The sequence below is a fragment of the Haliotis asinina genome, chromosome 8 (genome assembly GCF_037392515.1).
Source record: "Haliotis asinina isolate JCU_RB_2024 chromosome 8, JCU_Hal_asi_v2, whole genome shotgun sequence".
Classification (NCBI taxonomy): domain Eukaryota; kingdom Metazoa; phylum Mollusca; class Gastropoda; order Lepetellida; family Haliotidae; genus Haliotis; species Haliotis asinina.
Genome location: NC_090287.1, coordinates 34,596,827 through 34,618,013, shown reverse-complemented (window position 1 = coordinate 34,618,013; position 21,187 = coordinate 34,596,827). Strand labels below are relative to the sequence as shown.

Sequence of the window (21,187 nt, the reverse complement as noted above, 5' to 3'; positions counted from 1 at the left end):
ATGTGGATTTTGTCAGTCCAAAGCGATTTATTTGCAAGAGCATCGTCTTCAAATGTCTTCAATTCAGCCCCCAAACTGATTTTGCTTTCTATTGCCGTCAGTAAAGATAAACAATAAAGATCGTTACATTCACGTAATCTTCAGTCAGTCCCTTAAACAACTAGACGTCAAACATCCAAGAAACCAAGATATATGTTCTGAATAAGACCACATATTAAAAACATTCTCGTTTCTCATCATTTTTTTACAAAATTATGGGACGGACTGACTCCAGTTTGTTCTTTTGATAAAAGTATGTTTGCTATATGATGAAAATGTTGTTAAATGAACATTCTGTGCACCTTTGTGTCTAATATTACACCACAGCTGAATACTATCGTAATTGTGTGTTTTTTTACAGTTTATTTTTGTATACATTACTATTTATTGCACCGTTTTACTTATTATCATTTTATAGGCGTTTACATCTGGTATGCATTTATGCAACGAAGTTACTGTCTGTAACATGTTGTCTCAATAAAAGTCTGATTGGAAATAGGATTCTTATTTTCAAGTTTTGCTTGAAGTTACATATATGCACTGCATGCATGTTCGCCACCCCTGAAGATCCGGGTTAGAATTATTGGTCTTCAGTAACCCATGCTTGTCGTTAGAGGCAACTTACAGGATCTGGTAATCAGGCTGGCCGATTTGGTTGACACGTGTCATCATGTTCCAGTTGCACAGACCGATGCTGATGGTATTGACCTCTGGATTGTCTGGTCCAGACTCGATTATTACAGACCGTCGCTTGACTACTGCCGAGTGTCTGTACTTGCTCTGTTATGTCACAATGTCGCAGTTCTTGATGTTGCCGTGGAATACAGCTACGGCTGCTCGTCATCAGAGGCACCTTGTTCATCCCGCACTTGTACACAGAGGGTGTTCTGGGGCGACACTACTGTCGACCGAGTCTTGTACACAAATACTCTGAAAATGAATGGATGTGATCATTAATTTGAACCATTTCGAGGGGCGGTCGGGGTAGACTAGTGGATGAAGCGTTCGTTCCTTGCCGAAGACACGGTTTCGATTTCCTACATGGGTGATGTGTTCCCCGCCGTGATATTGCTGGAATATAGCTAAACTCACTCAAAACTCAACTTTAATCATTTCGAGAGTCACAAACTTTGTCTCTCATTCTGTTTGAATTGACTCTTGAATTGCACTTATTTCACCAAACATTGTACGATGCCTTATGCGTTTCGAGCATATATCTAGTTGCAGTCTGGCTATAATCGGGTCTCGACCAGACCATATACTTCTATAGTTTAACTATCGTCAAAAATGGATATGTTTTTCTTTCTTTTTGCTAGTTTGGTTCGAGTGTAAATCGGAAAGTTGGAACACCCACGATCAGTGTGTGACATAGACACTGACTCGCTAGACCGTGGCTAGTAATAATTCTGTCGGGCCAGTAAGTCTTCACAGTCACTTGACCGACTGGCAAGCACATTTTTAAGGGATCATTTTGTAAATATATCACTATCTCCGATCATGCAAAATTATGGCCTGACAAAAATGTTCATCATATAGGCAGCTTATGATAAAACCCGTGTCTGCATTCAGACTTCGGGATAGTGAATTATTTTGTGAAAAAGTATCTTTCAGGCATAGGTAGCCCGACTGGCTAGCAAAATCTGGAAACTATTTCGCACACTGCCTGAGTTACTTACGTCAATAATATAATGGCTACGATTTTGGTGCCCGCCATTATGAGAAACACTGCACCGCGCATGACGCTCAATGTTGCTCCGTACACGACGTTGAGTGTCGTGGATCCAACGGCATCACAGACAGCTTCAGCCACCGACATGCTTGTAAATATGGCACCTACAACAAAGTATCCTCCCAATTAATCATTAACCTAAAAGAACCGAATTCTTTTAGCAGAAAACTGGTTGTGTGGTTCATATTTTAACACTGCACGCAGCATTCTAGTTATTTCACGGCAGTCTGTAAATAATCCAGTCTCGCCAGGCAATCCACTGATCAACGGCATGAGCATCGATCTACGTAAGTGGGATATGATGACGTGTCAACCAAGTCGCCTCTTACGACAAAGAAGGGTTACTGAAGACCAGCTCTAACCCGGAACCTGAAGGATTACCCTATACGTGACAAATACAATATGCTTCTGGCACCAGCGGATGTGACTGTCTTTGAAACCAGGCGACGTATAATCATTTATTACAATTAATGATACATATAATTGCCATAAACATTATACACTAATTCACCACCTGTCTCAACATTTGACGTAGTACTACATTCTCCATGAATAAATATCTATCTAAGGTAAAGATCTACCTGTCTAAGATACATATCTAAGAACTTCAGAAATCGTTCCACTTATGAAAATAGGTCCTGCACATTTAACTGGTTTTTAGCAAATTGTTACATACCCTGTTCGTCGGCTGGAACCATTCTAGACAGGATAGCTCGTAATGCTGGTGAGATGGCTGCTGACGCTAAAGCCACAACCGGGACTGAAGCGGAACGCAGGGAGGAAGAATGAACAAGTGGCAATTCGTACGTTAAATATGTTTGGGTATAAATTTTGTATTTTCTGAATGTGTAATGCACAAATCTCTCATGTTCCACTCTGGTCCCTATGCTTCAATGTTCAGTGTTAATTAAGCACCAGATTTAATAAAACGAGTAGAGGGACAACAAAGCAATGTATAATACAGAGGATAACCGACCTTAAGTGGTAATGTATCTCGTCTCATGACCCGACACAATAACATGTTTATCATATCTCGTGACCTGACAAGTTAACACATTTATATTATCTTTCTATTTTTTCATGTATGCTGCCATGCAAACGTCAGTTGATTCGTGCCATGTTTATCATATCTCGTGACCTGACAAGTTAACACATTTATATTATCTTTCTATTTTTTCATGTATGCTGCCATGCAAACGTCAGTTGATTCGTGCCACGGGTTAACTCATATCTTAACGAACTTAACCATCTAAATATATTATACCCACTGTGTCATTGAATTGTGACACTAGGGTCATTTCATTAGATACAAATGTTAACATTTCTGGCAAACACATTATGTCCTCACTGTAAGCGTAATTAACATAACTACCACTATTTTACAATATATTTTAAAGACCCTGGCTGTTTGGAAGGCCAAAGCTATAAACTGACTATCATCCTTGACGAATGTAATTTAAAATCACCAAGTAAAGAATGTGATCTAAAAGTGATCTAGTGAGTTCTGATTTTCATCACCTTGATCAAATTTTAGCAATATCATCACAACAAATAAGCCAGTATTATTTTACACTGCCTTTAACAATATTGTAGTAGTACCACGGAGGAGGACACCGGAAAGGGTCTTCACACATGGTACCCATGTGTGAAATCAAACCGGGTGTTCGGCGTGATGAGCAAACTCTTTAACCACAAGGCTACCCCACCGCCTCACGATGAATAGGACAGTACATGTGCAGAATCGAACCCGACCTCCATTTGACGAGTTAATTCTTTAATAAGTCGGCTACCTTATAACACATAGCACCCACCTAAGTACAACATCCAGTCCACGAAAGCAAGGCCCTGTATAATTTTAGATGCAGCTGCAGACATGAAGCCGATGATGCCAACTATACCATCTGTGGTGCAGACGTGGAGGACCTTGATGATGACAGCGCTGCTGAAGTAGTGGACGCCATCCTTCAGAGCACCGTACATTCCCAATCTGACAGAGTCCCAGCAAAATGGCGGACTCAACATGTACAAGTTCTCGATATTGACAGTGCCATACTGGTCTATCATCTTGAAAAAGAAGACGCTTATACAGATCCAGAATAGGGCACGGTTACCTGTGGATGATTTTCTAAAATAAAAACGAAACACATTTTTTACTGCCGCAATGGGAGAGATACAGGCCCTATTTCTTTTGACCGTTTCTGGCAGCAAGGCTACCACGACTACGAGGTCCAGCATTGTCAAGGCAGCCATTCCCATTGACGGAAACAGGTAGCCGTACATCTGTATCAAATACCCAGTGGCTATGCGTAGGGATACCTCAGCAATACCCTTGGCAGCATCCACAACAGCTAATGCCACGGTTCTCACTTTAGCCGGTGGAGTAATGTCTGCTGTGAATGCATAGCCCGCTAAGTAGAAGGTGAAACTGGACCCACATAATCCGTCAGCGCCGTACCCGATGAAGAAATAGCGAAGGTCCAGATTCCATACGATGGTAGCAACTGTCGTGAGGTCTCTGGTCATTCTGCCAACTAGCATAGTTATGAACAAGAAACGGCGTCCGAAGTAGTCTGAATAGGCACCGAGACATAGGTTGGTGAAGATTGCAGGGATGCTTGTAACGAAAGTGAGCTGCATGTTGAGGTTGGTCGCATCTCTCTGGACTTCATCCTGGAGGTCAGAGTCCGCAGCGGTGTTGTTGACAACGCATTCACTGTGAGACGTCTTCCTTTCCGGAAACGACGAGTTGAGAAAGTACTTCTGGCTGTATCGAAGGTACAGGTACTGGGACATGAGCGGACTGTGGATGGCAGAGGAACCGCTATGGAGGAACAGGATGAGGCTGACGAGGAGCAGACGTCCGACTTGGGTTTTCTGATGGTTTCCAGGAACAATGTTCTGGTCGCCGACATCTTTAATGAGTGGTTGTGTCTCACGTCCGTGGTGGATGTTGTCGTCTCCCATCTCTGTTATTGTGAATCAGATACATGTTATCAACTGACGTCTTTCCGTTACCGATACACGTACCTGCCAGTTCTAGTACACATTACCTAATGACCTGGCCCGTTGTGGGACACATTCGACTGTCGAGATGGCCTGATGGGAGATATACACAGAATGCAATGATAACATACTGGGTGAGTAGGTTGGGTTTGTTTGTTTGTTTGTTTGTTTGTGGTTTTTCTAGTGGATGGGTCAGTACGGTTTTAGCAATATTCATGCAATAGGCGAAGGACACCTAAAATGGGTTTCACATATTTTACCTATGTGGGGAATCGATCCACGATCTTTGGCGTGACGACCGAACGCGTTTTCATCCACTAGGCTATCCCGTCATCCGTAGGTGACATTCAAAGATTTTGAACTCTGAAGAACTCTGAGGTATGTTCCTCTTCAAACGTGACACATCATAACCGCATAAGCGATACTCATGATCAATACCCATTCTGGGTTTTAAGAATAAAACAGTGATAGTATGGAAACTGTTTATTACAACTGAAGCGAAGTAGCAAGGTACATTCAACACCGTACTTAACACAAGTATTTAACACAGTTAACATCGTAATGTACAAAAAGTTAGCAGGTAGGAGTATACATAGGTTCTTGTTTTATGAGATATTAGTATCTATCTTTTGACTTGGGTCGCTCATTCAGGGCATTTCGTCGTACATTTGCTTTTGTGTGATGTTTGAAAATACCCTCCAGTGCGGCAGCTAGTGCTCAAGTAACCTTAACGTTGCGTTTGTTTTGTTGATACACAGACTTAAAACTTTAGATACGGCATTTGGGGATGGGATTTGGGATTGTCTCAACATGTTAATTTAGTGTGCCTATAAGATGTGACGATCACTACACAGACTAATAATTTACTGCTTCATGTACACTAAGCGGGTATTGTTTTACCATGCTTTTAGCAATATCACGACTGGCAACACCAGAAATAGGCTTCACACTTGGCACCCATGTGGGTCGAACCCGGGTCTTCGGCATGAGAAGCGAATACTTTACCACCGGGCTACCTCAACGACCCTCTTTATGTACATGAAGTGGGACATGAAGTGATACAGTCAGTTAGAGTTTAACACGATAATGAACAGGTTCCTGGTATTCAAGATAATGCTGTACTAACGGACCAACTGTGCCTCTTTGACGGAAGAAACTACAGCAAACTACTCTTACATCGAACTGGCGGATATAACGAATTGTTGGTTTTGTTCCGGCCACTTACAGTATACAGTGGAAGCTGTCTTAACCGGCACTCATTGCGACTAAAGAAACAATCCGGTTTAGACAATGTGCCTGACAGTAGAGCTGATGATAAATGAACAAGCCACGGACAGGTCTGAGATTTTACGCTAGTGGTGACAACTTGCCGGATTGGGCAGATGCCGGGTTTCACAGCTTCCACTCTATCATATATTTTAGTCGAAATTCTCATAACGAACAACGGTTATATGGACCCTAGAGTCGTGGTCCCTTTCATCTATTACAGTAGTTTACCGAGTGTATTATACGCACTCCAAACATATCCATATGTCGAATAGGATTATTAAGGAAACTGCCTCAATGACGCATTACCTGTATTCTGAATTGAAACTTGGAGTGGGTTAGTTTTAGGTTTTACGCCACATTTAGCAATATTCCAGCAATATCACGACAGGGGACGTGGGTTTGAAATTTGCGTAGGATCTTGATTACTTATTTTCTTCATTGACTAGATGTGTACTACCGAGTGTAAAAGCAAAGTCGATGCTCCCGTACGTAAACTAACACACTATGTTTCTCGTTTAACGTGTAACACCCTGTGTTTCTCGGTTAAAAGGCAGATTCAGTACTATGCTACTCGGATATAAAGCTCGATCTGATATGAAAGAAGCTGCCAATTTACTGTTCAAATTGTAGGAACTATAAACCTGCGCCGTTTATCAGTTGTATTCCTGCGATATAACGAGCGTCAGTCTGATTCCAATTATTCGAATGAGTGAGTAAGTTTGGTTTAACGCCGCTTTGGACAATAATTCAGCAATATCACGGCGGAAGACACAAGAAATGGGCTTCGCACATTGTATCCATGGGAGGAATCGAACCCGGGACTTCGACGTGACGAGCGAACGCTTTCACCACATGGGTACCCCACCGCCCCAAACATTCGAGTCTCCCGTTGTTGTATTGTTAATCATCGTTCAGTGCAATAACATTTGCTCCTATTCGTTAAATACACAGTTGCAAGCACCATACGTATGATATACTGTTAAGGTCACAGGTAAGTTACGTCATGGTGACGTCATGGTTGCTTGCTGGGTGACTTCATTTCGACCTTGACCGTAGGCTCGACAACAGGCTATGTTTCTTTGGCGTCTCCCTTGGTCAGTTGGAGGAATGCACTGCCAATATAAACAAACGTGTTACACACAGTGCCAGAATACACAGAAAAGGTTTATCTGTGGTGCTTGGTCTCGTGAAAATATACAACGGCGAAACCTTTTAATGCCACCATCCATGCTTCATAAATAACCTTCTATGCGTCTTTGCTTTTTGCTATTTTGATTTCAGATGAAAATTACGAAGCCTCGTAAATATACGATACATGTATTACATGTCATTCCTCATAGAACAAGCCAAACTAACATTTAGTCTCTGAAATAAACATAGTTTATAGAACAAACTGTGCTGGAATAATCAGACCACAGAATGAAAAGCAGCTGAGAGACCCTCATCAGTTTCATTTTTACGAACATCAGGGAAATCTAGACTTCCCACATATTCTAGACTTGCACGGGCTTTCTTTAATGTATTTGTTCCAGGGTCTGTATTGCAGAATAAAATGCATATCCCATGAAACATATGAGGCACAATGAATCCTCCAAAAGTCTCTCTTATATTTGTCCACACCAAATTAAAGTATATTCGTAATGTCTGAGAGACTATTGAAATGCCGACTTCCGTTAAGTTGTTTGAGACTAGATAGATGTCATTAGATCTGTTATTAGAGACTAGATGTTATTAGATAATAGATAGATAAATTATCTAATAGACACTTATTGCTTAAGGTAATGATAAATGTGTTAAGAAAGTATTTAGGATAACAGTCATTCATAGATGTTAATAGGTCTCACATAATAAAGACAACTCAGATTCCTCCTATTCCGGCCATAACGATGAAGACTGCACCTCTGAATGTGTCAACAGTGGAGCGATAGACTGACATGTATAAGGTCTGCGCCACCACGCCACATACACTCTCCGCGGCCGCAATACTGGAGAAGATAGCACCTGCAACACAGAACATTGCATGGTACCTGCAACACAGAGCATTGCATTGCACTTGCAACAACATGGATATATACTGTTTCCGGTATTAGACGGCTTCGCTCAAACGCAATTTCCTAGAACGCGGGTCTCACGTGCAATCATGTCTTTGTCGAGTAAGACGTGTTTTAGTATTTTAACATCCCTGTTGCATGTTATGTCGACATGACATATAAAATATATTTAGAATATATGTAAAATATGCAAAAGATGTGCAAAAGAAAGTGCAAATATGCCTGGGATAAATTACTTAGTTAATTAGTGCACAAACACTTGATAGATGTTTCATCCACTTCATATTTGTATCACTAATTAAGCACGTGCTGCTATGACATTCGTGTTGATATGTGGATTCAAATACACTTCATTCCTGTGCGCAATGAAAGTAAAAAGCGTACTGTCGCCACACAGAAGACCATTGATCGATTAGTGGGTACAATCTACGAGACCCTCCGGAGTGATGTTGCAGGGATATTGTGTCAGGCAGCATAAAATTATTCTCACCTTGTTTAGTGGGGGATGTCATCTTCGACATGGCAGAACGAGCTACAGGGACGACGGTGAATGATAACAGGCCGATCAGAGGAACTGCAAAATGTTCAAATGTGTGGGATAAGACGTGAAGTCTTTCGTCAAAGCCAATGGGTATTTCAATAAATACGATTGATGTCATGTGAAAACTAAAGACGAAAAGGGTATGATTTGAGTTACTCATGGCAGTATTAGCCTCTACATTTAGGAATTCAAAACGAGGTTCAAGACAAACACAAAATAGAAAAATACGTGTGTAGTGGATTTAAATATCCATACTCGGAGGAGGATGTGTTATTGGGATCACGTGCGCCATTAATTCCATAGTGAAAGACCAGAAATAGCCAAGTGGTTAAACACCTATTTCTGCATGATCCTGCCCTGTGATATTGCAGAGACATCGTTGAAAGCGGCATAAAACAATGTTCACTTGGTACTTTAGTTTTCGCTTTCTTAAACTTCACATCAGCCAAAAAGGAGGAGGATGAAACCAAGAACGATATGAAAGCATATTAACCGTGTAGGGAATTCAACTTGCGTAAGCCCTAGCCCGCTCAGTCACCACGATTTCCACTTAAGGCGGCTGACTTTGTGTCTTGTCTATTAGATGCCTGAGGGTGCGGGTTCGAATCCCGTATGGGACTTAATCAAAAAGTACTAGAATTTACACTTACTGACAAAGTTAAATCCCAAATATGACATATGTTGCATATATTTAGTTGAGCTCAATAACTGTTAACTGTGGAGACATTTGAAAAACCTTTACAAACTCACCCGAGTGAGTGAGTGAGTGAGTTAATATTTAACGTTACATCGGCAATATCTCAGCCATATCGTGACGAGAACGTTAAATACTGAAATGAAATATATGGATACTATAAAAGCCTGTCAACGAGGGACAGTAAAACAACTAGAATATCACAATTGGGATTAAAACTAGTGTGGAAAGTTAAAACTAATATCACTTTTCGGACAATACAACATAAAAACAGGCTATAGATCGCCAACAACTGCAGGTAGATCATCATACTAGGGCCATGGGGACTTACAGTACGTTTGCTACCTGCATGGTCCCTAGCTGGGTTTACACCATCCTCAGCTGCTGGCGACTGTATGCAAGATTAGCCACAATTTAAAATGACACATATTCTACGATTAAAAAAGTGGAAGATTAAATCTGACTTATATTGTTTTGGGACTTACGTACCCTCTCAAGAGGACAATAATTTTACGGTACTTCAACCCCCTTCGAGGATACAGCCACTAACAATCTTAAGTTGTTAATTCAACTTCCAATTATAAAATAGTAATCTATTTACAAGTAATGTAACAGGTCTAATTTTTTAAAAAAATGCAATGATTAAATGAGCACTAACATTACTAAAAAGATCCTTCATAGTTCTGGATTTAAAAAAGTTATCCCTTGTGATGGAATATTCCACACAGTCAAGCAAGACATGCTTGACTGTGATTCTTTCATCACAAGGGATACAAAACGGAGGATCTTCACCTTTAAGCAAATATTCATTGGTACATCGTGTGTGGCCAATACGACATCGTCGCATGATGACCTCTTCAAATCTGGACTGACAACCCAAGTAGGTGTAACCAATGTAGGGTTTTATTTCATGTAATTTGTTGATACCTACTTGAGTGTCCCACTTCTTCTGCATCAGATCACGGATGTAAGACCTAATGATAGCTTTATAATCAGTGCATGGAATAAGAAGTGGTCTCACAGATTTGTTGAGTGCCGCCTTAGCAGTAAGGTCAGCCAATGTGTTCCCAGAAATGCCCACGTGGCTGGGTAACCAACAGAAGACGATGTCGTATTGGCCAGTAGCAAGATCATTATACAGTTCAATTATTTCAATTAAAAGTGGATGTTTACAAGAAATATTTTTAATGGCTTGAAGGCAAGAAAGAGAGTCGGAATAGATTATATAGTGTTTATCTTTAGGGTGTCTTTGAAGATATTTAAGAGCCGTTAGTATGGCATTAGCTTCAGCTGTAAAAATAGAACTGGTAATCTAGAAGATATTGTTCTGGATCCAATGACAGTGGCACAAGCCACTGCGCCACCGTCCTTGGACCCATCTGTAAATAAGGATTTATAATTGCTATATTTATGCTTTAATTGATTATATTCTTGTTTATACTGTAATTCATTAGTTTCTGATTTTTTAAACGAAGTTAATGTTAGGTCGACTTGTGGCCTAACTCTCTGCCAAGGAGGAGAAGAAAGAAGACGGGAGGGGCTATGTTTTCCAGCTCAATGCCGGCCGAAGAAAGAAAGGGTTTAATTCTATGTCCTAGAGGAGGGACAAGCGGAGATTTCTTGTTGTATAAATCCCCATAAAAGGGATTGAAAACTCACTTATAGGCAGGATTAGATTCATTAGAGTATAACTTAGTAATGTACTGTAAAGCTAGCCTTATACGCCGCTGTTCAAGAGATGGCTCATCAGCCTCAACGTAGAGACTGTCAATAGGGGAAGTTCTAAGGGACCCAAGACAAAGTCTTAGGCCTTGGTGGTGGACAGAATCAAGAAGTTTAAGTTGCTTTTGCAGGCTCCACCATATACGATGGAGCCATAATCAAGTTTTGAACGGAGGAGTGATCGATATAGGTGTAAGAGGGTTGCTTGATCCCCTCCCCACTTTGAGTTGGAAACAACTTTCAACAAGTCAAGAGCCTTCAGGCATTTAGTTTTAAGGAACTTAATATGAGGCAGAAATATTAAATGGGAGTCAAAGATTAGGCCCAAGAACTTGGCCTCCTTTACAACTTTGATGGGAGTGCCATCTAGAGATAGTTCAGGGTCCTTATGTGGTTTATATTTTCTGCAAAAATGTATACAATTAGTTTTGGATTTAGAAAATTTAAAGCCGTTTTCAAGACACCATTTATTTATTTTGTTTAAACAAAGCTGCAGCAGCCGTTCAATAGTATGCATATTTTTCCCTCGACAAGAAATATTAAAATCATCCACAAATAACGATCCATCAATTGAATCGTTTAAAACTTTTGTTAAACTATTTATCTTGATGCTAAAAAGAGTGACTGACAAAATACTGCCTTGTGGAACACCCTGATCCTGATTGTAATGATCAGACAGGGTAGAACCCACACGGACCTGGAATTGTCTGTTATTTAAAAAGTTGGCTATAAATTCAGGCAAACGACCTCGCAAGCCAAAGTCATGTAAATCTCTTAGAATGCCATATTTCCAAGTAGTGTCATATGCTTTTTCTAGATAAAAAAAAGATAGACACAGCATGATGTTTATTAATTAGTGCGTTTTTAACAAATGATTCTAAACGCACTAAGTGGTCGACTGCTACTTCTGTTTTTACGGAAACCACATTGTATATCAGTTATGAGATTATTTGTTTCCAAGTACCAAACAAGTCGATTATTTATCATGCGTTCCATGGTCTTGCAAGCACAGCTAGTTAGTGAAATAGGTCGATAATTGGACGGGTCCGTATGATCACGTCCAGGTTTAGGTATTGGTACTACTATGGCGTCACGCCATGAGGGAGGAAAGTTACCCGATGTCCAAATATCATGAAAAATATTTAGAAGAGTTTCTAGGCAGGATTCTGGTAAATGCTTCAGGAGTTGATAATGTATGTTATCAGCTCCTGTAGCAGTGTCATGAGCTTGAGCAAGAGCAGTATGGAGTTCATGAGTAGACAAAAATTTCGTTATAATCTTCCCCATTATCGGAGTTGAAAGTAATAGTTTTCCTTTCTTGTTGTTTTTGATACTGCTGGAATTGAGGTAAATAGTTAGAAGAGGAAGAATGTTTAGCGAGGGTTTCGCCCAGTTTATTTGCGATATCTGATTTATCAGTAAGTAAGTGATCTCCATGTTTAAGATGATGGACAGTAGATTTAGTACCTTTACCTTTGATTTTCTGGACCATGTTCCATACCTTGGACATGGGTGTCCGAGAATTTATTTTGGATACATAATTTTGCCAAGATTGGCGTTTGTTCTGTTTAAAAGTACGCCGTACTTTAGCATTTTAAATTTTAAATTTATTTAAATCGTGTACCATGGGATGGCGACGGAAATAATGTTCTGCTTTTTTCCTTGCCTTCCTAGCTTGTTTGCACTCATCGTTGAACCATGGTTTTCTTATGTGTGGAACTACAGAGGACTTTGGTATACACTCATCAGCTATGGAATTCAGTTTATTAGAAAAGCATTTAATAGCACCAGGAACGTCAATAAAACTTTCAGGTTTAAGTTTTTCAGCACACAGTGTTTCATATAAAGGCCAGTTAGCCTTTTTAAAATTCCGCTTTGATGATGGAGGAACATCAGATGGAGTTACAGCTTTTAATATAGTAGGAAAATGGTCACTTCCACACAGGTCATCGTGGACTGACCATTCGAATTCATTTAGTAGTTCTGAATTTGTCAGTGACAAGTCGAGAGCAGAATAAGTCCCTGTACCAGGGTGTAAATATGTGTTGGAACCATCATTATAAATACATAAATCATTATCAGAACAAAATTCCTCCAACAATTTACCTTTAGTGTTTGTTGTTACACTACCCCAGAGTGGGTTGTGCCCATTTAAATCTCCCATTATTGTACAGGGCTTCGGGAGCTGATCATATAGAGCTTGAAAATCGGTTTTGGCAAACGCCGAAGACGGCGAAATATAGAGTGAGCATAGCGTAAACGCTACATGTAAAGTAATTCTCACTGCAACAGCCTGCATATTAGTATTAAGTGAAACAGGGCTTTGAATAACGTTTTGTCTGACTAGAATGGATGATCCTCCAGTGGCCCTATCACCCGGAGGTGAAAAACAATGATAGGCATTAAAATGACGAAGGTCAAATATATCTGTTTGTTTTAAATATGTCTCTTGGAGACATATCGCTGAAGGTGTAAAATCTTGGACTAATAGCTGTAATTCATGTAAATAAGTCCTCAATCCTCTGCAGTTCCACTGTAGAATATTATTGGAATAAACTATCTTTTGGGGGGATTTATTGGGGATCTACCCCGCACTCTTTTGGAGGGCGACAAGCTATGTGCCCTAGAATGGACGTGTTCAGAAACGTCCATGTCTTCGAGAGACCCATATTTGTTAAACAACTGTACTTTGTTTTGTGACCCTTTCGGGGGTCTGCCACTTACTTTTTTCATAGGATCTGGCCGTTTAGGTTTAGTTTTAACAGTTTCTGAAGATTTTGGAGTTGCTTGAGAAGACTCATGATCAGAGGATGCTATCGATTGGATTTGAGACGAAAGTGACTCTAGCGTTTGAGTAGATATTGCAGGTGAAAAAAGCAGAGGGGCTTCTGATGTAATCCACGTCAAGTCAGTTTGACAGCTCGCGGTTGATTTTGTTATACTTGCTTCCGACGGTGTTTTAGTTAGGGAAGCATAGCTTTCTTTAGGTTCAGAACTTTGGACCAGTTTTTTGGCATCTGCAAAACTAATGTTTCGGGTGAATTTTAGTTTGTTGATCTCCATGTGATACTTCCAGACAGGACATTCTTTGGAAAACGATGAATGAGCACCAGTGCAGTTCGTACATTTCTTAACGTTACTGTCACAATCTTCTGTTGTATGTGTCTTTTCACCACAGTGAGCACAAACAACAGACAATGTGCAGTTATTAACCCCATGGCCGAACTTTTGGCATTTGAAGCATCGAAGAGGGTTTGGAATGTACATTTCAACGTTGATGTTACAGTATCCTGCTTTCAGTGATTTTGGAACATTTGGAGAAGAGAAAGAGAACATATACGTATTTGTGTTTACAGTAGCATCATTTCTACGGGTTGTAAAACGTTTGACATAGAGGACACCTTGATCCTTCATCTCTAAGGCGATGTCAAGTTCTGACATGTCAGCAAACAAACGTTCACGGTCCCTGACAATTCCTTTGCTCGTGTTAAGTGTTTTGTGAGCCGAGATCGTAACTGGAATACCGACAAAAGATTGAGTACTCATAAGATTGGTGGCTTGCTGTCTTTTTGCATACTCAACCAGAAGGGCACCGGGACGTAATCGCCTAATGTTTTTAACATCACCAGCGATGCCTTGTATACCTTTAGCTACGGCAAAAGGATTCAACTTCAAAGGAGTCTTGTCAGTAGTCTCAACAACAAGAAAACGTGACCAGTAATCAATTGAGTTGGGCTGTCTATGGTCAGTTTCAACGGGATCAGTATCAAGTTGACGTTTGCTCCTTTTTTGAGGGGTTTCGTAAGCTCATCTGAGCTCCCCACCCACCACGGAGTATCACAAGGACAATGCTGAATGCAAGTGGGTCTCCGACTTGCAGCACCAAGGATACTCAGATGATATACTCTAGCGGAAGAATTATAAATAACTAATCCACCAGATTGGCCCATGAGCCACCGCCTTCTGGCATAAGACTCTAGGCAAAGTTCATATAATCATAATTCAGAATAAAAACGTTACAAATCAACAGTAGTGCGAAGACCGAATTTCAAAATAATTCCAAATATCAAAATTGTGCAATGACACATACACAGTCCATGCACAGGGCTTGGCATCACCAGCCGAGTGGTTGAACCGGGCCCATTCAACCACCCGTCTAGGTGAAGTCAGGGCCAAAGTGGTGTATTGAGCAATAGGAACAATGGTCCTGCTCCCATTGCCCTCAACCACCAGGATCCCTTCCTCCACCGACACAGGGACGCAACCCACGGCAAACGGGTTGGTGGACCAACTATCCCCCTGGGTCCACTACGGGGGTGTCGGCGAGCTCTTAGCGTGCCCAAACTCACCCGAATACATCATCCAATCATTGAAGGCCAATGCCTCCATCACCATCGATGCTGCGCCGATCGCTAATCCCAACAACGCAATTGTCATGTCCCGAATACACAGTTGTAAAAGTTTGATTCCAAACAGGCTACTCAAGACAGAGAAGGACAATCTGATAGCACCGTAGCAGCTGATTTTCACAGAGCTCCAACAAAACGGCTCGTGTAATTGATACAGGATCTCCACGCTTGACCGTCCCATATTTCCGAATATTCCAAGAAAGAATATAAGAAATGCTAGTATATACAAAGCTCGCTGTTTACCAGAACCTTGTGTGGTGAAGAAACCCAAAACCTTCTTGATGTGTGGCAGAGGAGACCATTGTTTTTCCACCTTCTTGGTCATTGTTTCTGATAGGAGTGTAAGTATTGACATCAGTGGAGGAGCAAGGGCCGCTGTAATTATTATGACAACGTAAAAATAATTGACTTTAGGATAAATCCCATGGCCAACTGACCAACAGACCCAACTATAGCAACGAAACCCTCCACAATAGCTATCATAACAGTGCGTCTCTTGCCAGGTTCCGTGACGTCTGCAGTGTACGCAAATACACCCAGGAGATACCCGTTAAACGACCCAGAGAGACCCACCCAAAACGCAGCCCAAAAAGAGCCAGTTAAGGGAAAGCTGAAACCATACGACAAGACAGAGAACTGCTCCTTTCATAGCCGCCCTTAGGCTTGGCATGAAGAATAGGACTCTTCTTCCAGGAAAGTCGGAATAGGATCCAATAACCAGGTTCACAACGGTCGAAATAATGGATCCGGAGATGGTTAAGTACAGCAACATGTCCGCCGAATGTTGCTGGATCTTGACCCCAATCGGATTATCATCGTTGCTTTTATTCCTGCTGCATATATCCTTGTCCTTGAAGTCATTGTGAATACGTAAACAACTGGAGGTATTCTCTATTGTGGAATGCGCGAATAACATATATATAACATATTAGTTAATTTCATGAAACCGGCATCGAAATATACCATATGTGTCATTATATTCAACAGTAAACTATACAGATGTATGTAAATCACTTCAAAGGAACATTCAATACTGAAACCATTATAAAAGAATACAGATGTGTCTAAACAGATACATTGTTAACATTCCGATGTGTCTAGATCGATTCAATTTTGATTTGTAAAATCTCGGGACAAATTGTTTCTCCCAAAGAAGTTTATGGTTTACTGTGCCATTCATAAATACTTGAGTTAACAGCTTACGACACAGCAACAAATTGGACTCCACAAGTCATTGATGCACAGTGCCTTAATAATGTATCAAAGTGTAAATATATTTTGGGCGTACACCTTCTTAGTAAATACAAACTCCTATACCTTTTGGACATTGACATGTGGAGTTACGTCCCTTGGTTGAGAGGATCAAGTACATCAAGTATGCCGATATAAAGACTTATCTGCATATGCACTTTTTCACAAGGATGTTCATGGTCAGCTCAAGAGGTTCCCCTGCTATGAATACTTGATTCCACAGGAAGACGATGTGCATCCAGTGGCCAGAGCACTGCATCACGATCACTATGACAACAAAGACGACTGAAATCGAGGTTGTGCATACCACAATACAATGAGTATTCATACGATGGAGCTTGTGGAATGAAATTTTGTTACTTTAGAAGAGGTTTCTTTCTGAATCTCTCATTCGGCTACCCCAACTTCAAATGGTAGTGTAAATTAAATATGCATTTGTGTCTGATTTTTTTAAATAGGGGTTACAGTAATATGCTACGATGACTGGATGGTTTGATGGACGGATGGTTGGATGGTTGCAGTCTTTCCATTGTGTACCTGTGATATACCCATCAGACAGATCTAACGCAAACTCAGGTTTTGTGTTGACTTATATACTGATTACTTCAGCATATGGTTTAAACATATACTATTATGTAGTTGATATGCGAAAGTGTGAACTAACTGTTAAAATGTGTTCAGCCTAACTACAGTCCCAGTGGTAGGGAGATAGGAAGCGTACAAACAGGCCTTTACTGATGAGAGATTAGTGTAGAAATGAGCAATGTGCATTTTGTCCAAAGCTTTTTATTTGGAAGAATACTCTCTTCAATTCTCTTCAATTCAGCTCCAAAACTGATTTTTGTTTCTATTGCCGACAGTACTTAGTACGTGTGATTTATACAGACAGCTTGGACAATAAGATCGTTACATGTTGTTTCCCAATTTGACACTTAAGACGTAATCGTGAATCAGTCCCTTAAACAACTAGACGTCAAACATCCAAGAAATATGTTCTAAGCTTTAAGGCCACATATAAAAATATTCTCGTTTCTGATCATTTTGTAAAACAAAATTATGGGGCGGACTATCTTATTATGGACTCCAGTTTGTTCTTTGATAGAATTATATTTGGTTTATGACGAAAATGTTGTTAAATGAACATTCTGTGCACCTTTGTGTCTAATGTCACACCACAGCTGAATACTATAGTAATTGGGGTTTTTTACAGTTTGTTTTTGTATACATTTCTATTTATTGCACCGTTTTACTTATTATCATTTTATAGGCGTTTACATCTGGTATGCATTTATGCAACAATACTACTGTCTGTAACATGCTCAATAAAAGTCTGATTGGAAACATTACTTTTATTTTGAAGTTTTACTTGAAGTTACATATATGCACTGCATGTTGTGAGATAATCATTTCGCCACCCCTGAAGATCCGGGTTAGAATTATTGGTCTTCAGTAACCCATGCTTGTCGTTAGAGGCGACTTACAGGATCTGGTAATCAGGCTGGCTGACTTGGTTGACACGTGTCATCATGTTCCAGTTACGCAGACCGATGCTGATGGTATTGACCTCTGGATTGTGTGGTCGAGACTTGATTATTACAGACCGCCGCTTGACTACTGCCGAGTGCGACGTTAAACAACAACCCGTCTTTACTTGCACTGTTATGGCACAATGTCGCAGTTCTTGAATGCGCGATGCTAATTTTATCTGTAAATCGGAAAGTTGGAACACCCACAATCAGGGTGCGAAAGAGCCACTGACTCGCTAGATTGTGGCTAGTAAAAATTCTGTCGGGCCAGGAAGTCTTCACAGTCACTTGACCGACTGGCAAGCACATTTTGCATCGAGTCATTTTGTAAATATGTCTTTCTCTCTGCCTTCTTAAGTTATAACACACATTTAGATCAAACAAGATCATGGTCTAAAATGTTCGTCATATAAGCAGGTTAATGATGAAACCCTATACGTGACAAATACAATATGCTTCTGTCATCAACAGATGTGTCTGTCTTTGAAACCTGGCGATGTATAATCATTTATTACCATTAATGATACACATAATTGCCATAAACATTATACACTAATTCACCACCTGTCTGAACATTTGACTTAGTACTACATTCTCCATGAATAAATATCTATCTAAGGTAAAGATCTACATGTCTAAGATACATATCTAACAACTTTAGAAATCGTTCCACTTATGAAAATAGGTCATGCACATTTAACTGGTTTTTAGCAGTGGTTACATACCCTGTTCGTCGACTGGAACCATTCTAGACAGGATAGCTCGTAATGCTGGTGAGATGGCTGCTGACGCTAAAGCCACAACCGGGACTGAAGCGGAACGCAGGGAGGAAGAATGAACAAGTGGCAATTCGTACGTTAAATATGTTTGGGTATAAATTTTGTATGTTCTGAATGTGTAATGCACAAACCTATCTTGTTCCACTCTGGTCCCTTAGCTTCAGTGTTCAGTGTTAATTAAGCACCAGATTTAATAAAACGAGTAGAGGGACAACAAAGCAATGTATAATACAAAGGATAACCGACCTTAAGTGGTAATGTATCTCGTCTCATGACCCGACACAATAACATGTTTATCATATCTCGTGACCTGACAACTTAACACATTTATATTATCTCTCTATTTTTTCATGTCTGCTGCCATGCAAACGTCAGTTGATTCATGTCACGGGTTAACTCATATCTTAACGAAATCACCGAGTAAAGAATGTGATCTAAAAGTGATCTAGTGAGTTCTGGTTTTCATCACCTTGATAAATATTTAGCAATATCATCACAAAAAAAATTAGCAAGTATTATTTTACGCCGCCTTTAACAATATTGTAGTAGTACCACGGATGAGGACACTGGAAAGGGTCTTCACACATGGTACCCATGTGTGAAATCAAACCGGGTGTTCGGCGTGATGAGCTCACGATGAATAGGACAGAACATGTGCAGAATTGAACCGGCCTCCATTTGTCGAGTTAATGCTTTAATAAGTCGGCTACCTTATAACACATAGCACCCACCTAAGTACAACATCCAGTCCACGAAAGCAAGGCCCTGTATAATTTTAGATGCAGCTGCAGACATGAAGCCGATGATGCCAACTATACCATCTGTGGTGCAGACGTGGAGGACCTTGATGATGACAGCGCTGCTGAAGTAGTGGACGCCATCCTTCAGAGCACCGTACATTCCCAATCTGACAGAGTCCCAGCAAAATGGCGGACTCAACATGTACAAGTTCTCGATGTTGACAGTGCCATACTGGTCTATCATCTTAAACAAGAAGACGCTTATACAGATCCAGAATAGGGCACGGTTACCTGTGGACGTTTTTCTAAAATAAAAACGAAACACATTTTTTACTGCCGCAATGGGAGAGATACAGGCCCTATTTCTTTTGACCGTCTCTGGCAGCAGTCTACCACGACTACGAGGTCCAGCATTGTCAAGGCAGCCATTTCCATTGACGGAAACAGGTAGCCGTACATCTGTATCAAATACCCAGTGGCTATGTGTAGGGATACCTCAGCAATACCCTTGGCAGCATCCACCACAGCTAATGCCACGGTTCTCACTTTAGCCGGTGGAGTAATGTCTGCTGTGAATGCATACCCCGCTAGGTAGAAGGTGAAACTGGACCCACATAATCCGTCAGCGCCGTACCCGATGAAGAAATAGCGAAGGTCCAGAGTCCATACGACGGTAGAAACTGTCGTGAGGTCTCTGGTCATTCTTCCTACTAGTATAGTTATGAACAAGAAACGGCGTCCGAAGTAGTCCAAGTAGGCACCGAGACATAGGTTGGTGAAGATTGCAGGGATGCTTGTAACGAGAGTGAGCTGCATGTTGAGGTTGGTCGCATCTCTCTGGACTTCATCCTGGAGGTCAGAGTCCGCAGCGGTGTTGTTGACAACGCATTCATTGTGAGACGTCTTCCTTTCCGGAAACGACGAGTTTGGAATGTACTCCTGGCTGTATCGAAGGTACCGGTACAGGGACATGAGCGGACTGTGGATGGCAGAGGAACCGCCATGGAGGAACAGGATGAGGCTGACGAGGAGCAGACGTCCGACTTGGGTTTTCTGATGGTTTCCAGGAACAATGTTCTGGTCGCCGACACCTTTAATGAGTGGTTCTGTATCGCGTCCATGGTGGATGTTGTCGCCTCCAATTTTCTTTTGTTTTTTGTTTTTGTTTTGTTTTGTTTTCCTACCTAAACGTTCTCTACAGAGCGAGACGGGATTTAAAGTGGATGGGTCAGTATGGCTTTAGCAACGTTCATGCAATAGGCGGGGCACACCTAAAATGGGTTTCACACATTGTGGAATCCCATGTGGGGAATCGATCCACGATCCTTGTCGTGACAAGTAAACGCTTCTTTAACCACTAGGATATCCCCCCCCCCCCCCCCCCCCCCATCTGATGACATTCAAAGCCAGCATTTTGAACTCCGAAGAACTCTG

General features: G+C 40.9%; 3 protein-coding genes across 3 annotated transcripts; all 3 read right to left on the bottom strand.

Annotated features, from left to right (window-relative positions):
• Nucleotides 1-7: 7 nt before the first annotated feature.
• Nucleotides 8-4,820, bottom strand: LOC137294697 (lysosomal proton-coupled steroid conjugate and bile acid symporter SLC46A3-like). Its single transcript, XM_067825771.1, has 4 exons — nt 3,580-4,820; nt 2,445-2,528; nt 1,716-1,872; nt 8-969 (listed from the first exon to the last, which is right to left on the bottom strand). Exons 1-4 carry the CDS (start codon nt 4,730-4,732, stop codon nt 867-869), a joined length of 1,497 nt encoding a protein of 498 aa, XP_067681872.1. The 5' UTR covers nt 4,733-4,820; the 3' UTR covers nt 8-866.
• Nucleotides 4,821-5,239: 419 nt separating this feature from the next.
• On the bottom strand, nt 5,240-20,575 carry LOC137295015 (proton-coupled folate transporter-like). Its single transcript, XM_067826265.1, has 4 exons — nt 19,745-20,575; nt 8,582-8,665; nt 7,885-8,041; nt 5,240-7,152 (listed from the first exon to the last, which is right to left on the bottom strand). Exons 1-3 carry the CDS (start codon nt 19,995-19,997, stop codon nt 7,899-7,901), a joined length of 480 nt encoding a protein of 159 aa, XP_067682366.1. The 5' UTR covers nt 19,998-20,575; the 3' UTR covers nt 5,240-7,152; nt 7,885-7,898.
• LOC137295232 (lysosomal proton-coupled steroid conjugate and bile acid symporter SLC46A3-like) lies at nt 20,084-20,725 on the bottom strand. The gene has a single exon (XM_067826548.1). It carries the CDS (start codon nt 20,723-20,725, stop codon nt 20,084-20,086), a length of 642 nt encoding a protein of 213 aa, XP_067682649.1.
• Between the last annotated feature and the right edge of the window lie 462 nt (nt 20,726-21,187).

What these genes read in the sequence shown, in the direction of transcription:
- LOC137294697 (XM_067825771.1), bottom strand. Translation starts at nt 4,732, where the DNA reads ATGGGAGACGACAACATCCACCACGGACGTGAGACACAACCACTCATT. An exon ending in GGACTGGATGTTGTACTTAG is followed by an intron (nt 2,529 to 3,579) that starts GTGGGTGCTATG and finishes GTTCCGCTTCAG; the next exon opens with TCCCGGTTGTGGCTTTAGCG. An exon ending in GGTTCCAGCCGACGAACAGG is followed by an intron (nt 1,873 to 2,444) that starts GTATGTAACAAT and finishes ACTTTGTTGTAG; the next exon opens with GTGCCATATTTACAAGCATG.
- LOC137295015 (XM_067826265.1), bottom strand. Translation starts at nt 19,997, where the DNA reads ATGATAGACCAGTATGGCACTGTCAACATCGAGAACTTGTACATGTTG. An exon ending in GGACTGGATGTTGTACTTAG is followed by an intron (nt 8,666 to 19,744) that starts GTGGGTGCTATG and finishes AACATTTTGCAG; the next exon opens with TTCCTCTGATCGGCCTGTTA. An exon ending in GACATCCCCCACTAAACAAG is followed by an intron (nt 8,042 to 8,581) that starts GTGAGAATAATT and finishes TCTGTGTTGCAG; the next exon opens with GTGCTATCTTCTCCAGTATT.
- LOC137295232 (XM_067826548.1), bottom strand. Translation starts at nt 20,725, where the DNA reads ATGTCCCTGTACCGGTACCTTCGATACAGCCAGGAGTACATTCCAAAC.